At 31.4% G+C, this 18,860-nt stretch overlaps 3 protein-coding genes across 6 annotated transcripts in view; all 3 read left to right on the top strand.

Moving 5' to 3' along the window:
* Window positions 1-958, top strand: part of LOC107444516 (eukaryotic translation initiation factor 3 subunit E-A) — a gene marked incomplete in the record, with an annotated part of 29,312 nt that extends 28,354 nt beyond the window's left edge. The window contains 1 exon segment of the mRNA XM_043049960.2: window positions 862-958. Within this exon segment, the coding sequence (XP_042905894.1) occupies window positions 862-891 (30 nt within the window).
* A 3,994-nt stretch (window positions 959-4,952) lies between these two features.
* Window positions 4,953-13,064, top strand: LOC107444518 (uncharacterized). 4 transcript variants are annotated; one of them, XM_043049959.2, is made up of 2 exons: window positions 4,953-5,190; window positions 9,872-13,064. In XM_043049959.2, exon 2 carries the CDS (start codon window positions 10,001-10,003, stop codon window positions 12,158-12,160), a length of 2,160 nt encoding a protein of 719 aa, XP_042905893.1. In that variant the 5' UTR covers window positions 4,953-5,190; window positions 9,872-10,000; the 3' UTR covers window positions 12,161-13,064. The 4 variants fall into 4 exon arrangements, with proteins under 4 accessions (XP_042905893.1, XP_071041440.1, XP_015914156.2 ...); XM_071185339.1 differs by having other exon boundaries at window positions 5,187-5,239; XM_016058670.4 differs by lacking the exon at window positions 4,953-5,190 and adding an exon at window positions 5,328-5,354.
* Window positions 13,065-15,973: 2,909 nt separating this feature from the next.
* LOC110282735 (uncharacterized) overlaps window positions 15,974-18,860 on the top strand; it is a 17,166-nt gene continuing 14,279 nt past the window's right edge. The window contains exon 1 of the mRNA XM_071185336.1: window positions 15,974-16,147. The gene's annotated coding sequence lies outside the window, so the exon portion shown is untranslated. The remainder of the gene's footprint in view (window positions 16,148-18,860) is intronic.

Here is an 18,860-nt window from a genome sequence, read left to right as displayed (position 1 = left end):
AAATTTTGGACTCCTTGGATTTCTTCTGATCTCTGTATGAACCCTGATAGTGCGGGATATCGGAGACCCCCGAATAGGGTTCATAAATTGAGGTTTAATAATTTAATAATAAGAAATAACTATGAAACTCAAAACCTAAGTTTAACTTTAAATGTTGAATTGTGCAGACAAAAAGACCTTATATGGTTCTACAAATTGAGCTTTCCAGAGGATTCAGATTTCAAGAACAATCTGATATACTATATGGGGATATTCAGGATAAAGGACCATAGATGATTCTAAAAATTGAGCTCTTCAGGTAGACTTAGAGGTTGGGCAGCTCTGGCGAGCAGGGCACATCGACCAGAGATCTATTGTACCCAAACCCTAACATCATGATTAGCATGAAATAAAATTCAGCAAGCACCTTACAGAAACATCTTGCAGTTCCCAGGCATTGACGCTATGTTGCCCTTAATGCTCAAATCTTTGAGCAGAATAGACCTCACAATCACTGAGTATGTGATTGTAAGGTAACTTCAGGTAACTTAGATTTCAAGAACAACCTGTGATATACTATATGGTGATATCTGTGATAAAAGACCGTATATGGTTCTAAAAGCTGAGATCATCCGGCAATTCAGATTTCAAGAGCAACCTGTAATATACTATATGGAGATATTTGTGATAAAAGACGTTGTATGGTTCTAAAAATTGAGCTTTCCAGGCAATTCGGATTTCAAGATTGATCTATGATATGTGAACACTATGTAGCTTAATTTCAACCAAGTTTAAGCATTTATTTCTCATGAAATATCTTTGTTTCATTTTTTCAAAATTTTATCATGCATATGTAATATTTGCTATTAATATTTGTTTTAGGTTCCACACTGGGCTGTACAACCTTTTTGATGAAAAACAAGTTATTTTTATACATGTAATAGTTCTGGACTTTCATTAAAAAGTACTTCATTCAAAATGTGTCATTTTCTTGTTTATTAGCTGTATTTCTGTTTTTTTTTGCCAGAAGTCTGACAGGGATGCAACGGATATTTGTTAAACATATTGCATCTGGCATATCAAGACAGATATTAGTTAAATGATAGTTGATCTAGTCTAAATAGTTTAGGGAAAATCATCTATGTATTAAAAAAGATTGCAATATTAACGAATGAATAAAAGAAAAATTGATATTTCTTTTTATATTTTCCAGAAAATATTTAAAGAAATTGAATAATGAATTAAGCACTTTTGTCATTGAAGCAGAGAACAATTTTAAACAAAAACAGTTAGAAACAAGTACAGAAATGGATATACTCTAGCTTTAGTTCTCCAGTCAAGGACCTTCCTCGGTGATTTTAATTACTTGGAGATTAACCTTCTATGAATCTAAATTAGTTAATTTTTCCAAAAATCAGTACTTTAAAATAGAAAGCATTTTTCACCTAAATGTCGATTAGCGTGTTAAGGATTGGAACAGCTGCGCTAATTGCACCAAGCGGCACCATCATATTGGAATTGGAAAAACTATGTAGAAGGAGTCGAAAAAATTATCAATAAACGTCGTGCTTTTCCGATAAAATAATCGCAAATAAACCCCGCCTCAAAAGTAGTACCTAAAATTGTAATTACGCATCATAATGGCATTGTATTTAAACTGTATTAGAATTAGAAAGAAAACAAGTTACTTGGCCGGTAGAAAAATAATGTGGAATTGCATTGAATCAAACACATAAGTAATTTTCTATTAAATTTGTTAGTTTAACCAAGTGATTATTTACTAGTTTAGTTTAACAAAGAAACTTGAAACTGAAATTCTCGTGCTATAATACCGTTGTTGATTGAAAATATCAAAATTTGAAAAACAACTTGGAAATGGATGAAAACATGATTATCATCATGAATTGAATGCGTCAAAATGTGATATCTGAAATACAAAATTCGCGTGTCTTCATTATATCTTATTAAAAATTTCGCAATATGAAAATGCCTAAAGAACTGTTGAAAAAAATAATCATCAAATAACGTCGATTTACGATAGAATTGTTAATTCGAAAAACACTGTGTAAATCACCGAATAAAGATATGAAGAAAAATTGAGCGAAAAACAACTTTGTTTCACTAGGAAATTTGCTAGAATTGACCTTTTCTTCCTTTTTCAAAAAAGAAAAAAAGGTAAATTTTAGCAAATACTATTTATACCTTTTTTTTTTTTTTAAGATTTAATTTCCGTAGGAAACCCAGTTTAGTAAATTTCAGTTATATATTTATTTAGGTAGTTCTTTTTTGTGTTTCTCCCAAGCTCATACTTAACTAACTCATTGATTCAATTGCTGTCTAGTTGCTGTGATTTCTGGAGGAGGGGATCTTAATTTGTTTTTGTTTAACTAAGCAAAGTTAGATTATTTACCTAGTCTCTTAATTTCACTGATCTTAGTTGATGAAGGCACTGACACTTTTAAATGGTCTCTAGAGTGTTTTTCGGAATTAAAAAAAAGAGTCCATGCACTATTAAAAAAAATCACCCTCAGTAACTTTTTTCTAATGATCGAGTTTCCATGTACAAGAACTCGATCTTAAAGGTTCCAGGGTGTGACCTCAAATACGCTAATCAATTATTGCATCATACGATATTTTAAGTTACGAAATCAGACTCAAAAACGTACTTTCTCTGAATAAACATGCCTTTTTTTTGGACAAATAACTAAAAATACAAGGGGTAGCCGCTAACTAGGAAATATGATCTCAAGAGTTTGGTCAGGGGCAGGGACCGATCAAGACAAATTCAGGCCCACCAAATTTTCCGGGGCCCCTATTTTGAAATTAAATTACTGAAAAGTAGTCCACAATGAAAACGAATCTATTGAACGGCATGATTCAAGAGAAACATTCTAAGAAATTTTGAAAGCAGACAATTGAAGAAAATTTTTCTAAGATTAAGTTTACGTATCTATAAATTAAAGCAAAACAATGTTATATCAAAATAAAAATAGTTTGGTGGCCACAAACAATTGAAATCAGTGATTTTTTGCCAAAATCACCGATTTTTATTTAGTACTGTTTGTTGTAACAGTTTTTCATTTAATACTTAAACCAACACAAAGCTAGCCCATCTTTCATTAGACTTTTTACTACTTTTCGAGGGTCCCGTAGTGGACTGATCGTTAAGACACGGTTCCCAGCAGATCACCGAAGTCAAGCATCACTGGCTGCGATCAGTGTGCGTGTGGGTGACCACTTGGATCAGTCTGCGTTGGGACCGAGGGTGTGCGGTATTAGTCCTCGTTAAACTGTGCTACCGTAAAGTGCTCGACTTCCCGCGCAGGTCGTCGGGCTTCCGAAGCGGGGGTGCCATCCCCTCCGCAGAGGATCAAAATTGTGATAGCATGTCATCGGATCATCCTCCGGAATGTTTCCCAGACCGTCGCCAATAGCCCATTGTGCAGCTCTAGTGCGACGTAAATTATCATCAACTACTTTTTGAGGCCCCTCAGAAATTGTGGGCCCATGCCTATTGGGCCTAGGCGATAATCAGGCTCTGGTCAGGGGTGCTTCTTAATGTTAATTTTAATTTCTGCGTATTTCACCATAACACGAGTATTTTTTTAAACGAATCAAAAAAAAATTGCAGACAATTATAAAATTCGTTTATCCAAAGATAATTCTATGCAAGAATATTATTTAATAATGACCGAAGGAATTCCGAATTGTAATGTTTTACATCATTTTGAATTGTAATTTGAAGAATGCAATTTTAAAAAGCAAAATACAAAATTGAAGCTAATCGGTCGAATAGTTCCTGAGAAACCAAATTATAAAAATTCGTATGTTTAATGTTCATAGTGTAATTCTTAAGGTTAAAAGAACTTAATGATTTGTAGAGCCGTAGTAGCCCAGTGGTTAGAGAATCGGACTCTGGAGTTTGAAGCTCTACTCAGCTAAGAACCATCGAGTACATGCGATATACGTGCCCGAAATCAAAAGTCCTGTGAGCAGTACCATGAGCACAGGGATCTGGGGAAATTTTCCGTCCCCTTCAGATTTATGTCTGAATTGTGATGACGTGTCTTCAGATGATCCTCAGGGATGCTTCCCAGGCCGTCGCTAATAGGCCTTTCTGTAGCTCTAGTGCGATGTACATAAAGTATTTATCTGCCTTAATGATTTGTAATATAGATACGTCTTTTGACGACGGTCTGAAAAAAGTCCCTGACGATTTTCCGAAAACATGCCATCACAGTTCTCGTTTTTTTTTTTTAGAGAGAGATGGCTCCTTCGTTTTCGTAACAAGGCGTACGTGCGAAGTAGAGCACTATGCAGTAGAGAGGTTTAACAAGGACCAATACTGCTGCATACCCTCGGGTTCCTACGCAGACTGTTTAAAGTGGTCACCCACCAGCTTACTGGTCGCAGCTTGTCATGCTTGACGTCAGTGTTCTGCTGGGAATCGTGTCTTTACGATCAGTCCACTGAAGGACTATTTATTTATTAATTAAAGTGCATATACATGCTTGTGTTGTCATTACATACCTCGGGGGGGGGGGGGCNNNNGGCTCTGGTCAAAATTACGATCTGCGGGTGGATGGTGTGTGAATGTGTCCTCCCTGCAAAACGGGATGTAACGTTTGTATGTTGTCTCCGGATCAACCTCAGGGATGTTCTCTCGACCGTCGCCAATAGCTAATTGTGCAGCTCTAGTGTGACGTAAATAAAAAGTATCAGTGTGGTCATTAGAAAGTACGTCTTATAAGCTCTTGTCAACTCGAAGAACGGTTACGGGGCCTCCAAAAGCTCTGTTAAGCGTGTATTTGGCAGGTTCGAATCCCGTCGTAACCCTGGATGTATTCTTCGTGATGTCCTTCTCTATATTGTGCTATCTGTTCTTCTACTTGACAAAGGTTTATAAGTCTTAATTGAGCACACAAGCCTGCAAATGTATGTTGTACATCAATAAAGAACGGATAGTACAAGCAAACGCAGAACATCACAAAGCTAAATCCTATGTTACGGTGAGATTCGAACCCGCTACCTTCACCCCACAGAGTGTTTGGCGGAACGGTGAGATTGCTCGACCAGGGAGGTATCCTATTCCTGCTTATTGTCAATTAGTTTAAGCTCAGACTGTTAAACTTGAAAAGTTACGATTTCGAGTCATGATTTTAATATTTACGAATTTGACAGCACACACTTTGTATTTTCAATCTTTCACTGGTAAGTAGAAGTCCATTTTTTTTTTAATAAATTGTTTAAGAGTCATTTTGTAAGTAAGTTTTATTTCAATTTAGTTTCTCCAAATAAGAAAATATATTATTGTAAATCAGACAAGAAAGTTATCAGTGATTTGTAGNTGAAACATTAATTCAATTCAAAGTGAGGTGAGTAGTATTTCCTTATTTTTATAGCGAATCATAGAGATTTTTTACACTAAATGTATCAGCAAAAAAATCTGATTATGGATTGATAATTTTAAAAGGTCCCTATGAGTCATAGATATTGCAAATAATTTCAGCTAAAATAATGTATTGCATACTTGTTTCTTTTAATATTTCGTTTTTTCTTTAATTATTCTATATCGTATTTATTTATTATTGAAGCATAAAATAGTCATTTATTACAAAAGCATTTATCAAAATCCTTGAATAATGTTGAATGGTTGTTGAATTATTCCAAAAAAAATGTGTGAGGAAATTGGAACTTGTTAAATATTCTTGTAGGTTTGCATTTGAATCAAATATATTTCAGACATCTTGACAAATCATTTTTTTTTTTTTATTGGATTCCTCTCCCCAGAAGAAATTAAGAAAAATCTTAACCCTTTTTTTATATCTAAATATCTTAGCAACGGTGCAAAAAAAGTGCTATAGTTTAGCAAAAAAGTTTTGCATCCAAGAAAATATATATTCAAATACAAAAATAATCGTGTATGTAGCTCTTTTTTTTTATTTCGTTTATTTTTATTTTTGTATTTTGTGAATATAATTTAACATGTGTGTATCAGAAATTCTCCAATTTAACTTTTTGAAACCACTCATTTTGAGCGAAATTATTTACATTTGTAAATTTTGCAGCCAGAATTTTTTAATATGCAATTAAATATTTTTAAAAATCTATATCTTATTTTAATTTGTAATCCAATACTTTTGTTTCGTGCAACTTGATAAAAATCTGTCAGTAATATTTAATGTTCCTTCAAAAAAAAAATTCCTATATAAAATTTTGATAAAGTTGCGGCCCACCATTTGACTGGTGTTTTCAATCGCGTACCCCGGCCTCATGTAAGTTGGTCTAGAATCTAGCCTCTCACACTTAATGTTAACTTCTAGAAGAATTTATATAATTCTTCATTCAGAAAATAATTTATGTTGTTTAATTAGTATTTTTGTTTCACTGAGACTTAGAGCTGCAAAACGCAACTGAATGTTGGAAAAAGAAAACATATCGTATAAAAAATTCGTTAACAGACTTCTGAACAGAAATTCGTTAACAGACGTTTTCTCTGACTTGATACTGTAACTCAAAATTTCATAAGTGAAACCTCTCGGGAAATTTCATGAGTAGAACCCATGGTTTCATAAATAGAACCCTAGCTCCATGGTAGAACCTCTCGGCTGGATGAATCAACAAAATGATTTTGAAACGTGAAATTACGAAGGTATGTAGAGTACGATGGAATTAAAAAAAACTTACTTCTGATAATTAGTACGAGAATTATTAACTGTTAAACTCGTTTTAAAAAATACTACGTTAATCACTTATCAGTTCGCGTAACTGAAATCACTGAGGTGCTGAAAAGGCCATGCTCATTTATTAACTTATAAAAGGCTTTTTTCCATTCTTATTTCAATTTGTTCGAAAGTACTTACCAATTTGAACTCTTTTACGCCATTTCTTTCAATTTTTTTGAGTTAAATAATTCATATTTATCTATTCCTTTTCTCACTCGAAATCATTTTGCACGTTTGTCCTTTACTTCATGTCAAAAGGTGCACAAAAAAAAAAAAAAATTATAAAACATAAGTGAGTGAGATATTTGATGCTGCCAGATATAAAGTTATTATTTTTATTGAAATTTTCAAAAGTATAAACTGTTAAAAAGAAATTAAAACTATTTCTAATTTAAAAGTTATATGATAGAAGAAAAGCAATGTATGTAAATTTTTAACAGATAAAATTTAAGTATTAACAAGCTGTGCTTAAAAGAGTAACGAATATTTTATAAATAAAGTTTTTTAATCGATTTTTAAAAAGTAAAGTGCTCTCGTATTACATCTTGTATGGTATGTATAAATTCGGAGTTCGTGAGTTTGGGTAAGTGCTTCTTTCTCTCATCATTTGTCCAGAAGGGGTTGAAAACGATACGGCAACAGTTTATTACTTAGGTTCGAAAGTTTCTTATTCGATAATTAAAGAAATATATTTTTTTTTTAACTTTTATTTAATATTTGGAATATATTGAATAGTATCTTAAGTGTTAGTTAAAGTGAATGTTCGAATTTATGAATCTAGTATAACTTTATTTTAAAGAGAAAAATTTACTCAACGGATAAAATTTCATTACAGTATACAGTGAAAAAAAACGCCAGTTCAAGCATAAAGCATTTGAACACAATTTTTTAAAAACAGTTAAAGGCATTGAAATTATGTTGTTTAGCATGTCTGTTAAAAACATTATAAAATCTGCACTGTATAAAGCAAACATTTTTATATAATTATATTTACAAAACGAGCTTACAAATTATTTTTCATTGCGCACATTGTGACTATTTACAGAAAACTGAATTATATTTAAAACATCAGAGCAATCAATCGTATTACTAAAATTTTATAGAAAAATAATAAGCAAGACAAATCTCTACGACATTTGATTAAGGGATATATTTTGCAATGTAGAAACAGGTAGATCAGGAGGATATTGCTTATTTATTCCATTAAATATTGCGAAAAATGTTTTTTTACCTAGGTTTTTTTAAAAAGTTCGGCATTTTTTTTTAAAATAAAATTTTATAAAACAGATATGAAAAATTAAATTACGTCTACAAATTTATAAAATCGTTGCAAAAAATTTTCTTTCAGAATGATTTGCTAGGTTTTTTTATTTTTGTAATTAGATTTTTAGTTTCTGAAAATTTTAAATTGGTTTTTCTATAATTGATTTTAAATACAGTAAACATGCTGAAGAAAAGTGGTTACGCAACAAGTAATTAAATTAAATTTGCTATTTTTCTAAATGCTGATCAACATTTTGTTACCAATATGCATTTCTTAGGAATAAATATTTAATATGTGATCAAATTAAACATGATTTTATTAATTAATATAAAATACGAAGTGACATCCAGTGTACGAAGTGAAATAACATCGGAAATAAGTATTAGTCCTTTCTCCAAAATTTGATCTATTTTTTTAAGCCCTCTTTTTAAAGGTAACTGAAAGTCAGGTCTTGCTTTCATTGAAGACATTCAGTCTAACCAATATTGTATTTGCGCATGCGTGACATAGAACACAAAAACCTGGCACAGGCAGGCAGCTTAAATTCTCTATCCCAGTTCTCGATCAGCCAACAGTGAGCACGAAGTTTTATCAAAAGTTCTGCAGCGACATTAAAAAAGGCTTTCTTTTTCTGCGATTAATATCATAACAATCCACGAAAAAAGATTAACAATATCACATGTTAAGTATCAGGATGGCATACAATTGCCAAATGAGGAATTTAGAAAGAAAAAAAAATTAGTTAACAAATTAAATTAATTGTCATACCGTTTCCCCCCAATATGCCGGTTTTATTTACTTCACCCCATATAAAGTATATATAGAATATTTCATTCTTTTAATAAATAAAAGAAAAATTATGAAAGAAGTACTTTTGTATAGTATGGCTTTCAGGAGAACTCCTCCAGACACCCGTCTCGCGTCGTGGCGGGTACTATGGTTACGAGGAAAGGTCACTTCAAATAGGGGTGTGGAGTGAACAATTTTGTCTTAATCTTAGCGTAGGTCGTCGTAAGTAAACCAATCGACTCCCTCTTTCCTCCATTTCACCCTCATTAGAAATGCGGTCTCGCTTGTTACCATAGCAGCAGACGACCCCAAACTTTCAGTCTGGAGGAGTTCTCCTCAAAGCCACACTATATAGCGCTTTATGTCCAGTACATAATTGGTATGCNCTGGGTGGCGCAGTTAGTTTGTCGTCGGCCTTCTGAGCCTAAGTCTGCGGGTTCGATCCCCGGCCCAGACACCGGATTTTCGGGATGGAGAAAATTCTCAGCGGCCATTTCGTATGATTATGCGGCATGTAAAAGATCCCTGGAGTGCCTTATTGGTTCTTGGCACTTTCGGGCGAAATTAAATTCCTAGTGCACTTTATCATCCAAATAAAAGCCTCGGTGCTGCCATCTAGTGTGGCAGAAACTAGACGTCCAAATTAACATGGCCAACGGTATCTCACCCATTGTGGTGGTCCTGAAAGAGTGGATACCACTTCTGGAGAACGCAATAGGTCTGCTCATGTGTGCGCACTTGTGCAGCTCATTGAATATTTAAAAAAAAAAAAAAGATATCACATGTTAAGTATCAGGATGGCATACAATTGTCAAATGAGGAATTTAGAAAGAAAAAAAAATTAGTTAAATTAAATGAATTGTCATACCGTTTCTTCCCAATGAGCCGGTTTTATTTACTTCACCCCATATATAGTATATATAGAATATTTCATTCTTTTAATAAATAAAAGAAAAATTATAAAAGTACTTTTGTAAAGCGCTTTATGTCCAGCACATAATTGGTATGCATATTTTAAACATAATCAATCAGTATTACTTCATATTTATTATCTTAATTCGAGTTTTCACAAATTTTTGAGTTACTGCTAATTATTTTTTCTTATAAATTTCAGGATTTTGTTCACAGCGAGGTTGACGAAAATTAAATTTTTAAGGACGTATAACATTTTGCTGATCCCATGTTGCTGAACTAAATGTAATAGGTTTTAACAAATATTTTTATATACATAAAAAAAACTGACATGTCCGTTATGAGGAACAAAGATATTGTGGAAATTGCTCTAAAGATATGTTGCGACAATGAATTCAAAATCGAAATTTTTTCAACGGCATATTCAGACCATATAAAGCCCATAGACTGTAAGGAAGAATGGGATGAAATGGTTGAAAACAGAGCATTAAACTTTTTAAGAGCATACAACGTGGAAGAGAATCAGCAAGAATCAGTAATTGGTGCTGTGTTTTCCATCGCTCTGAGAATGCTGGTATGGATTGAATATCATGTTGGAACTTTCAATTTTCCTCGGGAGTTTTGTGTTGAATTCTTAGAACCTTCCTTGTTTACACCAGAAGGAATAATCGATTCTCAAAAAGTAGCAACAAATATAACCGAGATAACATTTAGTAACTTGCAAGACTTTCAATTAGCCAGTTATTATTGCCAGATGGAACGTATTCCAGAATTGTTCCAAAATTTGTCGGAAAAAGACAAAAAATTAGTTTACGATGCAAATAATCCTCACCTTATTTTTCAACCAGATATAATAAAATTTTGGTCCTACTATTACATGGGAGATATTGATAAATTACAAGAAGAAGACGTTAAAATTGATCAGTATAGACTTAAAACAGCTATTGCAAGTGGTTCGCAAGTAGCAGTAGAGTATTGCTTGAGAATTATGAGCTTAAAAACGAAACAAAGCAATTTAGTAGATACTGCCGTTAGCATAATTACACTCAGGATGCAAAGAGAGCTAAAAGCTAAAGAACCAAATTCTAACTTTGTCAATGATTCTGTTGTTTTCCGGAGTCGAAACTATAGCTGTAAAACAGATTTATGGACACCAGATTATTTTTTATCCGATATATTTCATTCCCTACTATCTAGGATGTCTGTTTCAGAGAAGTTCGATATGCTTAGAAAACTCTTCATTACCATTAAATTTGACACTTTAAATTTAAAGAATAAATACATCAAAGTTCTTGATCTCTTTTTATGTTGGCCTTATCAAGACCAGTTTCTGGAATTAATGAAATTGTCCTGGAAACATTTACCGAAGAGAGCTTTCGGTGGTCTTCTTTTAGAAATTGTAAACAGAATTGCCCCTGAAATGGGTTATTTCTGGTATGGCGAAGGCAAAATTTGCAATTATAGAAAGCTGTTGATGGATATCTGGACAGCAAGTCCAGCAAGTTTTAAAAGATATGTATTCAGTGATAAAAAACGTTCATTTCAAAATAAGGACGATCCTCAAGGGAATGTAATAATAAAAGAAGGAAAAGAATTACTTTTAAGAATGTTCCATCTGAACAATTTTTCTGAATCTGATAGAAGAACCGCTATGTCTATAATCGAATCTGCAATACAAGATGAAAGAAGGGATTTCTTACTATCATCAGAAGGAGCTATGGTTTGTGTAAGGCTTATCGAATCGGGAATGCTCGATTTCTTCGAAGAATTAATATCTATTTGTTTAAAATCTTCTGAAAGTGTCCGAAAATTCAGAAAGAAATTCTGTTTCTTGAAAGCAAAATATGATTTCTTAGAATTTGTTAAAGACGAAAAATGGAACGAAGCTGAAGAAACTTTGAAATGGGGCGAATTAACGGAAGAGGAAACGATAGCTCTTAAAAAGGAAATGATTTTCTGCAAAGATGGAAAGCAAACTTGCAGGGAACTTTGCCTGACAAAATCAAGCGCGGCGGATTACTTTGTCCATTGGTGCTTGCCTTCTGCTGATTCTATTAAGAAATTTAAACAATCATTGCTTTATGATGAAGAAGGAATGCGCATGTGTCAAAATTTTTTAAATAATGATGTAACCGCACTTGCTGACAAACTCATAAATTGGTGCCTTTCATCTCAAGATGATATAAACGAGTTTAAAATGTCTTTCGCGCTCAAAACTAAGATTTCTTTGAATTCCAATTTAGAAGGAATGGGTAAATGGAGTGTAAAGGACTTTCCGAACCGAATTATTGATTGGAAATCTCTGAAAACACTCTTGCTGTGGTGCTTTAAGTCAGAATCTGATGAAAACTGTTTTAAACGAAAGCTTCTCGAAAATTCAAGAGAAAATATTATTTTGAAATGCATTGAATTGGATAGGTGGGACGTTGCTGATCTGTTCATTTCTTGGTTAGACTTGTCAACAGATGAAGAGAAAAGAATGAAAAAATAACTATTTTTCGAAAGCTCTTCTATAAACGACTTTTTTGATGATGTTATGGCAAGTAATGAGAACGATCGAAAGTTTGGTAATAGTGGAGGTAAACAACAAGCAATCGAACGCTTTTTAAAGTGGTTTTTAGTGGATAAAGAAAGTATTAAAGAATTTATGAGCAGGTTTAAGTGTTATAAAACAGATATTGATATACAAAGTATAATTAAAAAGCTAACTCAAGCTAGCTTATAAAAATGCAAATTCATCAAAAACCATACTATAGCGTCGTTTTTATACGTAGGAATATTACAATACAACATTTCGTTTTTTAAGACCCTTATTTTACCCTTTAAAAAGTGATTTCTTTTATAATGATTGTATTGGACTTTTAACTGCATTATAATTATTTAAACTAACTGTAGTAAGACATTTAATAAAGTTGTACAACTTAATCTTAGTGAACAAAAATCATATGTTTTATGGTTTTAATAAATTTATTAGCAAGCAATCAAGCGCGTTTTATAATGTTTCTCAGAATTGTTCTTCCCGTAAAAAAGCATGAACAAAATTATAAACTAATATTAGTGTTACATAATTGATATTAGTATATAAAGTTTAATTTAAAATCTAACTCAAGTTAGCGTTTAGAAATACAAATCTGTCCAAGCCGCACAAATGTTTTTATGCTTATAATTTGATTTTTATTTAAATACTAAGTTATAACATTTAAAGTTACGCAACACGTTTTAGAATTTTTAAACTTATTTCATTTTAGTGTGATTTTGTTGGTGTGTTATTTACATCGTAAATATTTACATTGACTGGAGATATTGTGTAAAAGTCTGCATATCGTTGTATCTATTTTAGTGACAAAAAAAAAATCAAACATTTTCGTTGTTTTAATAAACTTATTTTATTGTTACTTAGTGTTGCTCCTAATTGAATTATTTTGGTTTTTAACATTAAATTTTTGATAATTCTGTTTAATCAGCAGGATAAGGTCAAATCTTGATGAAATAGAAAAATTGAATTAGGAAATTTGTTATGTAAAAATCATTTGTGGGCATGCGAAATTCAACAATTTTCTGACATAAACTAACAGACACAAAACCAAAAAGAAAATATTAATGTTAAAAATTTAAGTTACGTTTTTCAAAAGAATAAAAAGAAAATTATTCAGTTTTTGTCACATATTAAAAGTCACATTATACTTTGTCTTCTTTCTCCACCCTTAAAAAGATCTGTATAATTTGAGTTGAAATAATGTAGTTTTGCTGTTTTTATCCTGAAAGGTATTTAGTCTATAAAATGGAATGTAACCGCTAAGTTTTTTTTATCTTGGCTGAACTTTGGATGAAGTAAAAGATTAATTTTTAACTTTCTCTTCTAGAAGTGAATTGTTTTTGTTTAATGACCGAATTAGAATGATCAAACTTTTGCCGATAGTGGAGGTAAACTACGAAACAATCGAACATTTATAAAATTAATTTTGAGTAAAAAGTGAAGATAAATTAAAAATCAGAGATAAAGCAGATATGATTGTATGAATGCAAAAATAAGTAAACAAAATATTACTGTTAACAAAAATTTTGTTTATTTATTATTATTATTTATTTTTTTTCGAATCATTAAACTGTTGTTTTTATGAGCAGGCAAATCTAAGTTTTATTATAATATACGTATTTAGTTTAAACATCCAAAAATACAGAATAATTTTTGAATACTTTTGAAACAATAATTATACAATTTTTGCTGCGAATATAATAAAATATATTTATTAATAATGAATATTTAAAGAAATTAATGGCAAATGAATCTTCTGAAACTATAGCAAGAATTTATTACCAAATAATGGAGTCCCGCAGTGTACTGATAGTAAAAACACGGTTTCCAGTCGAAAACCGACGCCAAACATCACTGGCTGCGGTCAGTAAGCGGATGGGTCACCACTTTGATCAACCTACGTAGGGACCGAGATTGCGAGGCCTCGTTTCTCGTTAAACTGTTCTACCATAAAAGGGTCGACTTTGTTCGCAGGTCGTTGGGCTACAAAGCAGGGGAGCCACCCCCTCTGCTGAGGATCAAAATTGCGATGGCATGTCTTTGGATCATCCTCAGGGATGTTTCCCAGACCGTCGCCAATTTCCCATTGTGCAGCTCTAGTGCGACGTAAATAAAGTACCTACCTACCAATTTACCTACCATCTTTTTTCTCACTCGGCTACTGTGGTCTTTCTAGTTTTGTTTCTCCTCTTTATTTTTCCATTTTTTTCGTTGACAACCTTACGTTTAATTTGTTTTTGTTCATGTTTAATTTCATGTGGTTATTTTTATAAACTATGAGTGCTCAAGAGCAAGATTTGAACCAATCACTGTAACTGTGATTAAATCAATCCGGATGAAATGTGTCATGAAAAGGCGTTAAGGTAGAAAGAGAAGAGAATTTTGATGAGAAACTATTGCGTTGAGCCAAGGTCCCTTTAAAAGAAGGAACAGAGAGAAAATTCTGTTTTCACCAACTTATGCAGACCTGCAGAATGATTTGATGTGTTAAATTTAGAACATCAGCATTGAATTCTCTTTTAAATTCATTGTAATACGCACATTTTTACACAACCATGTAGGTCTTTGAAACAATTGCAATCATTAATAACTTTTTCGAAATTATCTGTAAGTTTTAATACAGCTTTAAAACTCAAAATTTGTCAGGAAAGAAATTTTTTTTCTATTTTTTTTAACGTTTTATCGGATCTTTAAATGTAAATTCGTACAAAATGTAAATTTGAGAAATGTAAATTATCACACACATTTTTTATCATAATTTATCTGAAAAGTTTTCATGATAGCTTAACTCAAAATTTATTTCACAGGTAATTTTTTACCTAATTTTTCTTAATCTATCAAGTACCTAATGTTTATATGTATTCATACACCAGAATTTCATTAAGGCAACAGATTTAGGAATATATTTACCTATGTCTTGAGGTATTTAATCATACAATAGCGAAAGCTAAAATTAGAAGAAAAAAATCCTGAAACTTCATATACATATATGTATATATATATATATATATATGTATATGTATATATATGTATATGTATATGAAGTTTCTTCTTTATGAACTGAACCTGAACTTCCTGAAACTTCATATATATATATATATATATAACAAAATTACTCTTTNTATATATATATATAGTCCCGACAACTGAAGAAAGATCCATGACCATAATAATAAAAATTAATAGAAAGTGTGGTAAAGTCGAAGAGCTTCTAAATCCATTTTGCCATTGGAATCCATTTTGTTGGTAATTCCGATCGGTTATTTCCGATATCCATATTCTGAAATCGAAAATGATTTCTGCTCTGTTTCAGGAAAAAGTTTCCTACCTTCCTCCATATATAAAAGATATGAAACAATCCATTTTGTCGGTTATTTCCGATTTTTAAATTCTGAATTCGAAAATAAATTATGACTGTTTTATCGGTTTCAAGAAAAAATTTCCCACCTTCCTCCATCTATAAACGATATAAAATATTCCATTTTGTCGATTATTTCCGATTTTCAAATTGTGAAATCAAAAATAAATTCTGACTGCTCTATCTGTTTCAGAAAAAATTAACCTATCTTTCTCCCTCTTTAAAAGACATGAAATAGTTCACTCCACTAAGGAGCCAGCTTAAAATTGAAATAGTATTGCTGTCTACTATTTTCGAAATGTTGCCTCTCGTTTATTTATGATTGCCTTAGACTTTCAACTTTGTTGTCAATGATTCATGCATGATTAGCATGTTTTGTTTAAATCATGTGAAAGTATTTTTCTAGAAGAGGACTAACTTTTACTGTGTTAGATTGAAACGACTTTCCACACTTTTTCTACGAATTCAGAATCATGGGACTTTTCTTATCAAATTACTCCGTGTTGTTTTCTTTTAAATTGTGACTTATTGAATTTTTTCTTAAGATTGGATTTTAATGGACAATTTATAATATATTCCTTAAGGTATTTATGTATCTGAATTAGTTTTTTTTATGTAGATTTCTAATTATTTTAATATTTTAATTTTATTTTATTATTTTTTTATTATTATATTGGACGATTAAAAAATATCCTAGTTTTAATCGACATACTCATACGCTTCTTGTATCAATGGAGATTTAGCCTCCCTATTCTAGTTAATAATAATAAAATATAAACTATCATTTGTTATGCTCGGTTTTTATGTAATATTTTTATTTAATTTTTATTATAATGACTCCTTAAATGTTTTTAGAGAAAAAGATTATTCGAAAATAATGTGATAAGATAATTTTTGAATTGCTTAAAAATTTCAAATAGTTATTTTGTTAATAGTTAATAATTCTTATTTCTGGTCACTAAAGAGATAATTTAGCAATAGTAAGAAAGTTAATTCGAAATATTGTTTTTTAAATTTTAAATAGTAATTTTTTATTTATTATTTTGATAGCATTAAATAAAGTTTTTCATGAAACTTATCATAAAAATAAATTTATTTTTTTGAAAAGTAAAATTGTTTTTTAACAGTTGTAAAACTGCAACTAAATATTTTAATCATAAAATTTCGTGTAATTAGGATTACTTTATAATAAAATAAAAATTACTTCAAGTTTTAAACCATTGATTTCGAATTAAGTCATTAATTTGAATGTATTGAGAATAAATAAATAAATATAATTGACAAATAACTTTGAGGGATAAATAAATAAATCTGAGGTAAATACCGCTATAACTTTTATCACTTAATATAACATTTTTTTAAATTTTAGGATAATGATAGCTAAAATTAGAGACAGGCGAGCCAGGCCATTTCGAGACAGGCGAGTCATGTATGCGTTCTCTGGGTGGCAACAATCACGGTAAAAAAAATAATAAAATCGGCGACCAAACTATTTTTATAGAAGTTAATCTGTGGGTGGAGTAATAATAGTTTTCTTTATTTAATTCACCAAGACTTAGTTAAAATTAAAAATTATATAGTTAAATTTTTAACAAACGTAGATTGGATGTATAAGATTTAAAGTGAAAGCAAAAATAAGGTTGTCAAATTAACCATGCCCAAACTTAAGCTACCGCTTTTTATTTTTTTTCCATCCTGTTTCTGATTCCATATGAATATATTTATGACTTGCCCGTCCTGAAAAGGTTAATAATGGTAAAATCATGTGATCTTCTTATCCAATAAAAATGCATAAGAATATATTCCATAAGATTCCAGATTCCATAGGAATATATTTAAGACTCACCCGTCCTGAAAAGGTTAATAATGATAAAATCATGTGAACTTCTTATCCAATAAAAATGCATAAGAATATATTCCATAAGATTCCTGATTCCATAGGAATATATTTAAGACTCACGCGTCCCAAAAAGGTTAATAAGGATAAAAATCATGTGATCTTCTTATCCAATAAAAATGCACTGAATGGTATAATAATTATTACCTATAGAAATATAGTAATTCTTGAGATAATAAAGTAGTTTTTGATTTTTAGCTTTCTCTTTTAATAAGTTCTTTGAGAAACTCGCCTTTGCTGACATCATTAGTGTGATACTAGTCGGAATTTAATAAAATGTTTTGATGAAAATCACCATAATCTCCCACAGTTTTCCCAATGGCAAAAAGAACTTGAACTCTTTATTCGTCTACTATAGGATATCTTTTTTAATTTTTACACAGATATATGCAGGATTTTGTGCTCATTACAAAGTGACTGGTGCTTCCTACATATGTCGGGGTCACGAAATCCTCCAAGTTCTCACAAAAAATCAATACCTCTAGGGCAGTGATTACGAACTGGCGACCCACGGGCCGCATCCGTCCCTTGAAGCCTTTTTTTGTGGCCCGTGAACTAAAGTATATTAGTTGTCGTTTTTTTTGGGACAATTTTCGTAAAAAATCTATATGGATTTAAAATACTTTTCTTTCGGTTAAGAAAACATAATTTCTTCGTTTCTGTGAAATTTAACATACCAACGGTGCAAAAAATTTATTTCTCAGGTTTTGCATCCAAGAAAATATTTATTCAAATACATAAATAATCGTGTATGCAGCACTTTTTTATTTCGTTTTTCTGTATATTGTGAATATAATTTAGTATGTGCGTTTCAGAAATTTTCTCGAAGAAATTCTTCCATTCAACTTTTTGAAACCACTCGTTTTGGACGAAATTAATTACATTTGTAAATTTTATAACGCATAAAAGAGGGAATGAATATCATGTTTCATTTAAATTCCTTGAATTGAATATCACATGAGCGGAAAAGACAAAAAAATTTAATTTCAGATGCTCGATACTTTTTTTTTTTTTGCCATAATTTTTACTAAGTTGAAAATAATGTTAATTGTTAATGTACAGCAATATTTAATGTTCCTTCAAACATAAAAGAGTCCCATATAAAATTTTGATAACGTTCTGGCCCGCCATTTGACTAGTGTCTTTAATTGCGGCCCCCCGGCCACATGTAAGTTGGAAATCCCTGCTCTAGAGGTACTGGATCGGAGAATGATCGTGAACTGGTTTAAGTCAAAATCGCGATCTGCGGATGGATGAGTATTGTATTAATGTGTCCTTCCTGTAAAACGGGATGTGACGTATGTATGCTGTCTCCGGATCATCCTCAGGGTTCCATGTTTTCCAGACTATCGCCAATAGCGTATTGTACAGCTCTTGTGCGACGTTAATATATATATATA

Source organism: Parasteatoda tepidariorum, chromosome 9 (assembly GCF_043381705.1).
Source record: "Parasteatoda tepidariorum isolate YZ-2023 chromosome 9, CAS_Ptep_4.0, whole genome shotgun sequence".
NCBI classification, from domain to species: domain Eukaryota; kingdom Metazoa; phylum Arthropoda; class Arachnida; order Araneae; family Theridiidae; genus Parasteatoda; species Parasteatoda tepidariorum.
Note: the sequence above shows the minus strand (reverse complement) of the source record. Positions and strands in the feature narration are given on the sequence as shown.

Coding starts and splice junctions, on each gene's coding strand:
- LOC107444518 (XM_043049959.2), top strand. CDS start 10,001: ATGTCCGTTATGAGGAACAAAGATATTGTGGAAATTGCTCTAAAGATA.